A 13,720-nucleotide genomic window follows, 5' to 3' on the forward strand; every position below is an offset into this window, starting at 1 on the left:
ATGAAGCAGAAGTCAACGAGATGGAGACCAGTACGGAAGAAGATACGTCCCGTAAAATTAAGAGACTTTGTTGAATTGTAATTTTGTGTTTGTAATTCTGTACATTTAATTAAGTTATTGTTAATTGTTAATGGTTTATTGTATGTGGCTATTGTTCGGGACGAACAATACTAAGGAGGGGACAGTGTTGCGTCAGCGAGGTCACGCCACCTATTTTCTAGAAATATCCTGTTCCTTCGTGAATGCCCTAGCATTTACTAGATATATGTTAGTGTGGTATATATATAAGACGCTCACAACGTGACGGGACAATGTGTGTAGGTAGTGAGTAATTGAACTGCAGTCAGAAAGTATTGTTGAAGTTAACGTTTGTTATAGAGCGACTGTTGAAAATAAGTGTATCGGTAAAGTTATATTCGGAAAGAATAAACCAGTTATATTAAGTAAGGACTTATGTCGCTAAAGTTCCATCGGAACGAAGTTACGGAAAATCAATTAACGACTGGAGGCGTAACAATACCTTAGCAAGTTTAGCATATAACAAGTTACAAGATAAAAAATGAGAAAATAAATCACTTGTTATTCTTCAGCAGTCAATCTTTATTATTCGTTCTGGCATGGGAAGATCAGTAACATTTTTCAGATAACTGTGGTACAGAAATAACTCGTGATTTAGCAAGGCTATTGACCAAACAAGGTAAGGTTTAACTTTGTCATTTGTTTAAATGTTTTAATTGAAGCAGCATATTTTTGTCTTCAAAGAAATCACTACTCATAGTTCTCACACATTTCAAATAATTATACTGAATTGATTTTCATATATTTGGTGGAAGTAAAGATCCTTTAAATGATAATAACAAGATTTTAAGCAATTCTGATAAGCTTTTCTTGTTCATTACTGCTATATGTTACATTATCAACTAATTTGCGAGTCAGAGAGTCATTTTTGATGGATTGATTCCCAAACAAAGCTTTTCAGCACTCTCGTTTTTTTTTAAATTCTGAATATATATATATATATATTTGAATTCCTTACAGTATCTATAATCTGAATTGCTCTTTAGCGTGGCCGAATTCATACTAGTTTTCGGGCTGAGGGAGAAAAACCTCCCATTCAAAACACGGTAATGGCCACTCATGTTGTGCAATACAAGATCTGGTTCCTCAGGTACATAAAATCGGTTTCTCTGTGGTTTTCGTCATTTATGTCGGTAGAATGATAAACTCTTAGAGTGCCATATAAAATGTTTTGATAATACCGAGTTTCAAGTTCCCTTTCACGACAATACATACATCACCAATGTGTGCAAAAGTAGTACTCTGGCATGCCCACTCATCATTATCTGTGTTCTGACTGCTTCTGCTTGGAATCGCAAATAAATACTCGCCAAGTTAGTTGCAGAAGATAGTCTGGTATGTAAAGGATGAACAAGCGGCAGTAGCTGTAGCACAAGCAGTAGCAGGGGCAGTAGTAGTATTAGTATTAGTAGTAGTAGTAGTAACAGAAACAGTAGCAGCAGTAGCAGGGGCAGTAGTAGTACCAATAGTAGTATTAGTAGTACCATTAGTAGTAGTAGTAGTAGTAACAGAAACAGTAGCAGCAGTAGCAGGGGCAGTGGTATTAGTAGTACCAATAGTAGTAATAGTAGTAGTAACAGAAACAGTAGCAGCAGTTGCAAGGGCAGCAGTAGTACCAATGGTAGTATTAGTATTAGTAGTACCAATAGTAGTAGTAGTAGTAACAGTAGCAGCAGTTGCAGGGGCAGTAGTAGTACCAATGGTAGTATTAGTAGTAGTAGTAACAGAAACAGTAGCAGCAGTAGCAAGGGCAGTAGTAGTACCAATGGTAGTATTAGTATTAGTAGTACCAATAGTAGTAGTAGTAACAGAAACAGTAGCAGCAGTAGCAAAGGCAGTAGTAGTACCAATGGTAGTATTAGTAGTACCAATAGTAGTAGTAGTAGTAGTAACAGAAACAGTAGCAGCAGTTGCAAGGGCAGCAGTAGTACCAATGGTAGTATTAGTATTAGTAGTACCAATAGTAGTAGTAGTAGTAACAGTAGCAGCAGTTGCAAGGGCAGTAGTAGTACCAATGGTAGTATTAGTAGTAGTAGTAACAGAAACAGTAGCAGCAGTAGCGACAGGGAAACATCGCCAGCATGGTTTTATCTCTGTTGTGGGTCAATCAGGATCTAACATTCATAGACACTTTTTATTTGACTGATCGTGGTATACCAATATGACCAGTTTTATTTTTTTGAAAGAGAGACAAAGTCCAGCTAAACCAGCACATCTTTGTAACCAAAAACTACTGAGATATTTTTGCAATAATGTGTGTGTTTTTTAATTAACAGAACGAGTCCTTTATCGAAGTATATTTTTTTCTTCTCACTTGAATACTGGAAACTGTGACACCTCTATATAGCCCACGCAAATCTCACAGAGTGAGTGTTAATAACAACATGAGTTGAAAATTATCTGAGCCTTTTAATAATATAAAGAAAATTTGGAAAGCTGTTTTGATTTAAAAGGGCCATGAAAAACTTAATGAATAGTAAAAAAAGGAAGGGATTTATGCTTACCATAACCTGCAGAGAGTCAAGGAAACTACTGTTCCTATGAGAAATTTTAAAGGTGAGGTTGATAATTTGTAAGAAAGTGACATAGCTTAAGTGCTAGGCAGTTTTTACTGATGAGGGAGGATAGCAACTTTCCAAGCTGGCCAATTTCTTTTTAGGATAGGGGAATTTTTTATATTCTATTCTCATTTATAAAGATTTGTTTCGAGAAACTTGCAGATAATGAATATTCTGGTTCTGATGAAATTTATTCTTAAATCTTAAAGAAGCATGACAAAAAGTTTTTGGAATCTTTAAGAGTTATCAGGAAAAATTACCTAACACTTAGAATATTCCTGATGATTGAAAGGTTGTTATTTATATAAAAAGGGGCCAAAGGAGGATTTAGGAAACTACATTTATAGATTCTCGACTAATGAGTTAGAATTAATTGTTTTGATTTTTTCTTTCTTGGATAAGGGTAACCCTGTTGAACAAATGCATCTTGGCTTCCATAATGCCTGTGAGGAGGTTTTTTGAAAAGAGATTAATTAGTAAATTGATTGTCATAACTGAAAATGTAAAAAAAAAGATGAAATTGTAACTTATCAGTGGAAACCAAGAAGTAGTGATGAAAAGGCTTTTTTTGTATGAAAATATGACCAGTAAGGCTCTTTTTTATTATGTTTATGATTCGTTTTTATGTCAATTATTTAAATAGCTATTTGTACTGTAATGTTTTTTACTTAACTGATACTAGAATGCTGGGAAGAACTTTCAGGGTACCTACTTTGGTTCTGGTCACATCACTTGCCAAGCGGACTCATTCATGGTTACAATGGCCTGCAAAGGTTAAGCTGCCAACCAAACACCAACGACCATAACTCTCCGAACCATGCTTCAGCAACTGCCTGTATTGAAATGGCACTGCCAGACTGAGGTTACAAGGTCGACTGAAGGAGGAAGACTACAGCTGAAGTGTGGGGATCCAACATCACAACTGAAGGAGGAGTACCACAACTTTGTTCCAAATTGGCCAGAACAAATAAAGCTCTGGCAAAAGCAAAAGAAATCATTTGCCATACAATGGCTATTAGTTGAAAGTCCACTGTCACCTTAGAGGATCTATTGTTTGGTTTAAACTAAATTGAGTATTTGGCAGCTTAAACTGCCTTTTCCTCTACCACCTTTCATTTTATTAAGATATGATGTAAATAGGCGACTTTACCCTTTGATTTTCATAACTTGTATTTCAAGGATTGAGTGTTTGTGTAAAAATGTACAACATTTAAAATTATCCTTCTTCGTGATGAGCTCCTGCGTATGAATTATATATATATATATAAGAGAGATGGCATTATGAATGTATAGTAGTAATATGTGACTTTAAAATGTTAATTTTGTTTCATTGCATGTGCAGTCACTTGTAAATATATAAAATCAATTATGTATTTTTGTATAAAGATTATCTTTGGTTTATATATGTATTCATGATATTAGTATGTTTTATTTCTGAATATTAAGAGGGTTATTTTATCTTGGTTTGCTTTTTTAATGGGATCGTTTGTTTGAAATTAAGCACAAAACTACACAATGGGCTCTGCCCACCACGGGTATCGAAACCCAGTTTCTAATTTTGTAAATTCGCAGACATACCGCTGTACCACTGGGGGCTTTTAAAGTGAACTTTTGATTTTGGTATCTTTTTCTTTTGTTTTTTACATGAAGGGATTGATTTATACGTCTGTGGTTTTAATATAGTTTTACTATATTTGATGCCAAAATGTTTTGTCTTGTATGTTTTTTATTTTATCTAAAAAATTATTTTCTTTTGCATTTTATTTTATTTTTTGTGCAAAAAGCTTTAATTTGGGTTGATAATTGCATTATGTCTTGTTTTTGTTTTTACAGGGGCAAGATAATTTACACCATTTTTTTAAACCAGTACACAAATTATTTCAATATTAAATTTTAGAGTGAGTGATGGTCTGAAGATAAAAAGGAGAGAAAGGATGTATTATGCAGACATGTTACGTGTTTGTTACCATCTTATTTAACAGAATATTTTTCACAGATGTTCATGCATAAATGTATATGTAGTTTTAAGTCAGAAAACTCTGGTCAAGGCAGTAGCTAAGTTCCTTCTCCCTAGTTACCTACTGAACTGGGTCATTCACCTATGGTATCACGTGTGCCTTCTTGCGAGAAATATTTCTGTAAACTAGAAATTCTCTACTATCGAGTCAGGTGATACCTTAAGGATACAACCTCCTATTTTTCGATGACCAACAACGATAATAGTAGTGCACGCACCCTGGGAAAGAATATCATTTTTGTCTCACGTATATATATATGTTTTTTTTCTTAGTCTGGAACAGCTCTTCTCATATTTTTACCGACTTCAAACAGATCTTTCTGAGAGCTCTATCTCCAGTGAAGACCCCTTCCTTTATTCACATTCGCCAACTTAATAGTTATTTATCTCGAATAAACATTGTGTTCACATTAATTTACATAGTGCTCAGTCTCATTCTTTTCGCAATTCAGTCAAAGGCAGAGAATTCAACCTTACTTTCGTAAAACATTTTCTGTCGAACGTCATGTTTAGCATTAAAAGAACATCAGCCATATCACTGAGCCACTGGGAAGGGGGCTCAGTGTACCTCAGGATACCACAACAGTAAGTATGTATTTTGTGTACTAAAAGTAATTTGCAAATCTTCTTTACGTGTTCTGTATACAAACAGTTGAATTAATTTAGTTAATAAAAAAATCATAACGAAAAGAAGCTCGCAGTAAAGAGGTAATAAAAAAAGGTGCTAACTTCACAAGAAAATGCTTATTAGAAAAATATTTTCATCCAAAACAAGGGTTTGGTCATTTATTCACAAGACAAAAGGTTCTCTCGTGATGCTTATACAGGAATACTCGTTTCTGTTACATTAATCTGTATCATTTAGACTGTTACCTATAACCTGATTGATTATATCAGTATACACTCAGTGGGCTGGAATTACAAGTCGTCGTTAAGGGCCTGCCGTGTTTTAAATGGATTAGATTAATTTCTTGCGAGACAAGTCGTTATTATATGCAACGTGACTATATATTTGGCTATTATTCAGAACTTGAATGGGAATACGTCAATGTCGCGAATTAATTCATAACTTTAACAGAAGATGTTAGTAAACCAGCAGTCTTTTTCTTTTCCTGGCCCTTATGGTTCAGCGATAAGTCTGAAGGCTTGTAACGCTAAAAACCGGGTTTCACTACTCGTGGTGGGCACAGTGCAGATAGCCCATTGTGTAGCGTTTCACTTAACAACAGCTATTTTTTTTCTTGGGTAAGTAAATCGTTGTAGTTAGTGATAGTTTAACTAATTTCCATTTTGTTTATTTTACGTTTATTTTCTTGTACGGATTGTTTTAATTTGGTGTTTCAAAATGTGAGCTTAGTGAAATCATGAAAGTGTTAAACGTGATCACTTATTCGACAGATTCTTATGTATTTTTAGAGCCTGTTAATGACACCTTGGTTTGTAATGTTCGTGACAGTCTATTTTTTAGCATTGAAACGCTGATATGTGTGTGTGTGTGTGTTTATGTATGCCAAATTTTCTTTAAATATAGTTTATACTTAGCGTTCCTTTTTTCTTATCGTCCTTTTTTTAGATAATGTTAAAATTCTGTTACAGTTCCGCCTTTTTTGAATATTAGAACAAACGTTAATTTGAACTTATGAATGAAAATAAAAATGTAAAGCAAAATAATTTTACTTTTACTGTTATTTAAATTAAACTGTTAAAACGAGTCCAAAAACACAAAAACCTTGGTGCTAAAAGACAGACAAATAAAACTAGGTAACAAACAAAAAGTTTGATAAGGATAAATTATACCTTATTAAGAAAGGTGTATGGATAAATAGCTTCTACGCCATCTATCATATTTGATAAGTTGTAACTCGATAAGAAGGGAGTCTGGAGAAGTAGAATCCACGCTATCTATCATATTTGGTAAGTTGTAACTCAATAAGAGGGGTGCCCAGAGAAGTGGAATCAACGCTATCTATCATATTTGGTTAATTGTAACTCAGTTAGAGTGGTTCCTGGAGAAGTGTGATCTACACCATTTATCATATGTGATAAACTGATAAAGAAAGAAAGAGAAAAAATTAAATAAAGAACAGACGTGGGTGTTCAAGCCCACACAAAGTCCACATCTAACACGACCATTCATCTTGTGCCGTCAGTTGTAGGAAGATAGCTGCTCCTGAAGAGACAGAATTATAAAATTAAATAAAAACAGATTATAACTTCCGGCCATAGAGAGTGATAAATAAAACTTATCTCCTCAAGCTGGTATTCCAGCCCACGCAATATTCTAATACGTACATAAAGAGTATAATAAAATTATTACTCTATACACTTTTTTGGGACTTGAATGAAAAATGTTTCATTTGTTGAATAGCAGTAATATCTAACCTAGACATCTCTATATTTTTTATGACTTAACTATGTTTTAGAGTTATGTAAACTTAATACGTTCCCATCCTGGAATTGGATCCTCCGCCTAAGGTTCTAACAAAAAAAACAAGCAATAGCTGTTACCAACTGTGCTAACTTGTTATCCCGTTAGCTCTACTAAAAGAACACTTATAATTCACTTAATGTATTAGGCTACCACAGTCATTCCTTCTCACAACGGCACATCCTCCACCTTAAAAAAAAAAAAAAGAAGTTCGAATTGAGTATGTTTCTGTGGTACTCAAAAGGTGTCGCCACTAACACTAAAGTCAATAATCAACTCTCACTATTCGACCCTCTTAACAAAGACATAAAATAAGTGCTTTTTCTCCCTCCTTATTTACTATAAAAGGATCAAACAAATACTAACACAATGGCCAATCATGAAAACTGTAAATGAAAAACAAGTCACAGCAAATATTGATCATGTTTTCGCAATCCTTGCATTTAATTTCTACTAATTGAACTAAAAGGGTTAACAAAAAAAAAAAACTACAGTTAGTAAGGCACTCTTTAATTAATTTCTAAAAATGGGTGTACAGCATTATATCGAAAAGAAATTGTTATTAGGATGAATATTATAGCTTACACCTCTTTAAAATATAAAGTAAGTTCATACTGAAAACTCCATTGATCAGAAAATGTATATGGTAGCCGAAGTATTGTAGCAATTGAGAGCAAAGATATTATATACTTATAATTTTATACTTTGATTTTACCTCGAACTTGTAACAAAGACAGCTGCAAGTTAGTAATGTATTCATCACGCTTACCTTTTTATAAGATTTCCCAGCAAAAGGAAGAAAGTGTTTGGTTTTATGGTGTTTTTGAAAATTTATTGGTGTTTTCTATAGAGGAACGGCAAATTTGGGATTATTTTAAAGTATTTTCTTATAAATAATAAATATTCCCTTTCTTTGACTTTTGATATCTTACTAAGAACGTATTTAAACAATTACTGGCTGAACTATGTTTATTTTGTATCTATGCAAGTATTGTGCCGCCCATTTTTCTTTTTTTTTTGTACCCTGTTTTAAATATTTAATACACGAGTTATAGAGCCATATATGTGTTTTAATACATGAGTTATAAATGTTTAATGCACTAGTTATAAATAAAATTAATGATAGAATAAAATCACAAACAACTAAAAATAACAATCAAATTATCTACGTTAAACAACGATTTAAAAACATTTTTTTTTTTTTGGTCTATTTGAACAGAAAAGTGGAAACATCAATTCAGACGAAAGTTTGGACTGTTAGACTGTTGGGCTTCATGAGCCTTCGGGACAGCATTATTTGGCTTAGTGGCGAAATATTGAGAGAATAGAATATTAGATCATTTCTTAGTAAGAACCATCTCCAATTTCTTCGGGAAAGTAATGTTGAAGTTTTGCTTCCAATGAGTCTTTATAATTGGTCAAAGAGATAGAATGTGGCCATGTGTCAACAAGAGTGGATGACAGAAAGATTTTCCATGCTTAGCAAACCGGCCTGCAACAGATTATATTATGGATAGGTCACCTTGAAAGACACCATCGTCTATGGGATCATAGTGCTGCATCATAGGGTGGATCTGGTTGGTCTTTGTGGATGTTCTTATGCCACTTATTTGTTATCCTTCCTTTCATTATAATGACTTGACCAATTTCATACCAGGAAAGCGATACTCATTTTATGACCTAATTGCCTGTACCTCGTGTACAGTTGAAACCAAGCACTCATAGTACACGCATATTTACAGTTTAGCCACATATGAATGCATATATTAGATTTAAAAAAGGGCTCATTTGGATAATAATAATAATAAAATTTGCCATAAATCATGATCCACAGTTTTTGTTCATTGCATCTTTGTACGTTTCTGAAAATACTGAATATCTTGTGGATAGCCGACATTGCATCGTGCAGTTGTATTTTAATACTGGTTGATGATGCTCTAGACTGAACTATGACCAAATTAGTTGCTTTTGTCTTCCTGATTTTTTGTTCCACAATGCGACTCAATAAGTTGCGTTTCCGATCGCACATATGGAATTTCCTGGCAATGTTGCTCTTTGCATTTTACCATATGAAGTCGGATGACAGTACTTTAGACACTGTATTTTTGAGACATCGTTAAGCTCTGGAATCTTGGTTATAGAATTATCTACAAGGTTGACCTTTTTTTTTTGTTATTTCTGTTTCGAAGTATGCTGAAATTTTTGCTGGAAGCTATGATGTCTAAAACTGAAACATAGTAACAATGGTTAGTTCTAATGGTGATTGTTAGTTCTGACCGTATGCACTCTGACACGTGGAAATTATATTTCGTGTTCGACGTGCAGGATTTTCCTTTTATATTAAGACGTTTTGTTGCCTGTTGAAACTAGCAAGTACGTTAACTTAGTTTTCTAACTTCTACTTATGGGGTTATATTGCTATCATACCAGTTTATTGTAGGCATCTTTATTGACAGTTGTAAGTGTGTGTATATGTTAAAACGAATATCTTATTGAATGAAAAAGACCTGCTGTAGATCTTCTATTCTTTATACATTCATGTTGAAACTACAAGCCTTTTTTTTGACGCCATAAACGCTTAGAACAGTTTATTCTTTGGTGTTTCAAGTGGTAGTGCTTTTTCGAACTAAGGAATAGTTTATAGATAACTCACTTTTGAACTTCAAAAAAACAAAACAAATATCTACAACGTGAAGAACAGATTGTTTTCTGGTTCAGTAGTTGTGTTCTGTGGCATTTTTATTTTAAACACAGGTGTTTATGACACCATCGCGTGCTTGTAGCAAATATAGGGACGACTGTGCGATATCGTACGCTCACTTGCGTTTTCCCACTCCTGCATAAGTACGGCATCAAAAATTGATTATGAATTAGGTGTATTCGCCATACACTTATAATGTAGAGTGCAGTTGTAGTCCTTGTAGGCGTTTGTATATAACGTTTTGAACCTTTACGTAGAGTGTTGTACATTATGGTTTAGAATTCTAACTTTTCACAAAGGTCGGTATCAAGGCACTGTGACTCGAGATGCTGTTACAGGTATAGGGATTGAAGATACCATCTTGGTTTTAGTTGGATAAATGCTTTTATTCCCACACTTTTTAAATATAAGATACGATGTAGTAACGTTACTTTATTAGTCGTCATGTTATTATTTTCAAATCTTTCTCCAAATGCAATTATAAAGTTTTGTACTAATTATATATTACTGCATTTCCGTTACATGCTTTATTTGGCCAGGAAATTCTAAAGGAAGTCAAATTTTGAAGTTTACTGCCACAAACAGCAAAAAAACTTTCATTTGTAGAAGCTGCAAATGTGAATACCACATGTAACAAATACCATGCAACAACCAACAGACCAAAAGAAGACGATAGAAAAAACGTAAATATAAGATGTGTAACCTCAACTGATAAAATATTTCTTCTTGAGACATCAAACCATAAGCTTTCTTTGTATTTAAAATATTTAGCACACACACAAAAAAAAGACCACTTCGTATAAGGTAATATATATTGTCGTTTTACCCATATAACTCGAAATAGATTATTGGATTTTATTCCTACCTAAGTAGCCATGTTTTTATTGTTGCTATAGGAGTAAACGCGGACTAAGAATGGGATTATTTTTGTTTCAGACGTCTCAGAGCTCATATGTTACTGGTTGGTAAATATAAGAGCTATGAAAGAGTTCAGTCATCCAACTTGCTACATGAAGTTCCGCTATAAAAGATATTATTCTAGAGAATCTGAGGTCGAATCATAGGCGTTTCGGGAAAAGCTTAAGGAATGAGTCAGCAACACAAGCATCATCTAGTTTAGTAAAAAATAGTAGTATGCCTTAATATAATATAAACAAACAGCGTGGTAAAGCGATATGAAATATGTCAGAATAATGACTGAAAATACACGTATATCTTTATTTTGTGAAATAGCGAAGCTGTAGAACTGGTGTTTTTTTTTACTAGACTAGATATAGTTGAGGAAAGATGTTAGTTTTCAGGATTTTTTTTCGTATTAAAGGAGAGTTTTATATTCAAAGGTATGACTAATGCTCTCTAAAAAAACAGATGACATCAGTTTACGGTTTGTGCTGTGAATCTTAGTTGCCTCTTCATGCTGTAAGTTTAGTCGTCGTGGTGAAATGTAGAGATCTGGATGGGAGACAGTTGTGTAACAGGTTTGTAACACACACACATGACTAAGGTTTAAATTTCCATTTCTAAACTTCAATGACAGGTTTTGTCATCGTTTAAAGAGGAATCGCGTCTGTCTAACGGATAAGTGACGAACTTGATGTTTGGTTATGGGGAGAACATAATGCTTCAAGTTGTTAAAGTAAAAAAAAAAATTAATATTATAAAAAATAAATACCATATTGTATTAACAGACACGTTGGAGACATGTGATGAAGTTTGCAGAAATATTATAATATCCGTCATAAGTTAACAAAGTAGATTTAGTTTTAAACATTTAAAACAATCATAACAAATAAACGACCACTGAATATGTGTTTTAAACTACTTACTTAACTTCAGCTTCCAACTCATGATAGGTTGCCGTGGGCACGTGTGTTCTTTTCGTGAAGCAAATACGTTCATTTTAAGGTTGTTGGTGTAACAAACATTCATCGTTTATAAGTTGTAAAATATGTGAAGAAGAAAAAATTAAAAATGAACGAAACTCGACCTTTCTATTCGTGTAAGTTTTTGTAAGGTGAATAAACCATAAAATAAATAGACAGTTTTCAAACAAATATGCATAAAACTACGGTTTACTAGTTTATATGTTAAAATTATTATGAATTAGGTAGCGAGCTGACTTTTATGAACAGTTTTAACAGTGATAATGACCCCACCCCACCCCATGAGTGTATTCGTTAATTTTTTAATTGATAGTTGGCTACCCTGGTAAACCCGAGTGTCTCCATGGGACCTCTGTTTATCACGTTTCTACTACGGAATCGTGTATTTCATGATCAGGGTGTTCTTGCCCCAGATCTGCTTTAATAAATTCATCCTCTTTTTGACTTACGCAAGTGATCTTTAAGTAGCTGGATAACCGACTTATTGGATCCTGTGCTTCTGTTATAAATACCATAAGGCCCTCTGTATTACTGCGCTATTAAGTCCTTCCACCTCCATCCAACCACATCTTTTACTGACTATATTTATATATATATATATACCAGCTGGAGTACTCGGAAGTTATGTAAATTCATGATTAATGAAAGTTATCTTATATGCTTCCCTTATATGTAATTATAAAAAAACGCCCATAAAAACTGCAAAACAGAAATTATGAAACCGCAACTTTGCACGTATCTCCTCATGGACCCTACAAACCTTCTTACCAAATTTGGTGATGATCCATCAATGGGGGACGAAGTAATGGTAAAAAACGACCATAAAAAATGCAAAACTGAAAATTTGTATGTACCTCCGCATGTACCTAATGAACCTCCATACCAACTTGCGTGAAGATCCATCCAAACCCAGCGAAGTGGTTACATGTAGATACAAGAGACAACAGACAGTAATATTATATTTATATAGATATATATACATGAAAATGTTACAAATTTCTTTTCTTTTTCACCAAAGGTAAAATTGAAAAGAGAATCTGTGACGTAGAGGCCTAATGCACTCTTTGATTGGTCATACCATCTACTGTAGACTGTAGTCTCGCCTATTCAAGGCTCATCATCACATTTTGGGTCAGCAAATAAAAACAAATACAGTTAGGCTTGTTATAATGGTGATGCGTAAATAAGATTTATATGGCTTTTAAGCCCTCTTTAATTCACTATATAGTAACCTAAATTAACGTAAGTGTGTGAATGTTAGTACGGCATTCTGTCGAATTCATTATTCAATATTTACCTTTTTCTGTCCACACTTCTCATGCATAAGTTTCAATAGGATAGAGTAAAATAGTGAGAAACTCAGTTGAATCATTCATAATCTATTTATTTCTCATCCTGTTCTGATATTTTACAGTGGTTCACTGTAATCTGCATTAGTGTAGCACTGATGTTATTTTAATCAGAAAACAAGTAAATATTAACTGGATTTGAAGACTGGCAACTTGCTCTACTGTACTTACGATTATCGTCAATGTTTTTATTACGGTTTCTGTATCGTCCAGTTCGATAGTAAATCCCAGCACTGATGTTATTTTAATCAGAAAACAAGTAAATATTAACTGGATTTGAAGACTGGCAACTTGCTCTACTGTACTTACGATTATCGTCAATGTTTTTATTACGGTTTCTGTATCGTCCAGTTCGATAGTAAATCCCCTACGTACTGTAGAGAGGCCTGTAAGAAATAATCTCGTTACCAGGACGATTTTTTTATTTTATCTTATTTTTTATGTCTGTTCGTCCCCTTTAGAAAACAGGTTTTGTTGTGAGCATAGTAACACACGCTTGCGTCCCAACAGCTGTCGATTTCGTCCCCTGTCCAAGGGTAATTGCCCTCTTCTTCTTCCCCTCTTGGTATCTACCGGAAGCTAATTTTACTAGACAAATATGGGTGCCGCTACACTCGTAGTGGGCTAAGCTGTTTCCTTCCAACACGCTTGTGAAAGGTTATTACCTGTTATTATGTTTGCGTTTGTTTTATTTCTAAATAATTAC

General features: G+C 33.9%; 1 protein-coding gene across 1 annotated transcript; it reads right to left on the reverse strand.

Annotated features, from left to right (window-relative positions):
- Nucleotides 1-1,392: 1,392 nt before the first annotated feature.
- LOC111085662 (cell wall protein DAN4-like) lies at nt 1,393-11,711 on the reverse strand. Its single transcript, XM_022385335.1, has 2 exons — nt 11,609-11,711; nt 1,393-2,171 (listed from the first exon to the last, which is right to left on the reverse strand). The coding sequence occupies exons 1-2, from the start codon at nt 11,709-11,711 to the stop codon at nt 1,393-1,395; spliced, it is 882 nt and encodes a 293-aa protein (XP_022241043.1).
- Between the last annotated feature and the right edge of the window lie 2,009 nt (nt 11,712-13,720).

Source organism: Limulus polyphemus, unplaced genomic scaffold, assembly GCF_000517525.1.
Source record: "Limulus polyphemus unplaced genomic scaffold, Limulus_polyphemus-2.1.2 Scaffold540, whole genome shotgun sequence".
Lineage (NCBI taxonomy): Eukaryota > Metazoa > Arthropoda > Merostomata > Xiphosura > Limulidae > Limulus > Limulus polyphemus.

Excerpts from the sequence above, each read along its gene's own strand:
- LOC111085662 (XM_022385335.1), bottom strand. The coding sequence starts at position 11,711 with ATGAATGTTTGTTACACCAACAACCTTAAAATGAACGTATTTGCTTCA. Across the intron at positions 2,172-11,608 it reads GAGTTGGAAGCTGAAGTTAA|AGATAAAACCATGCTGGCGA; the intron begins GTAAGTAGTTTA and ends GACCCACAACAG.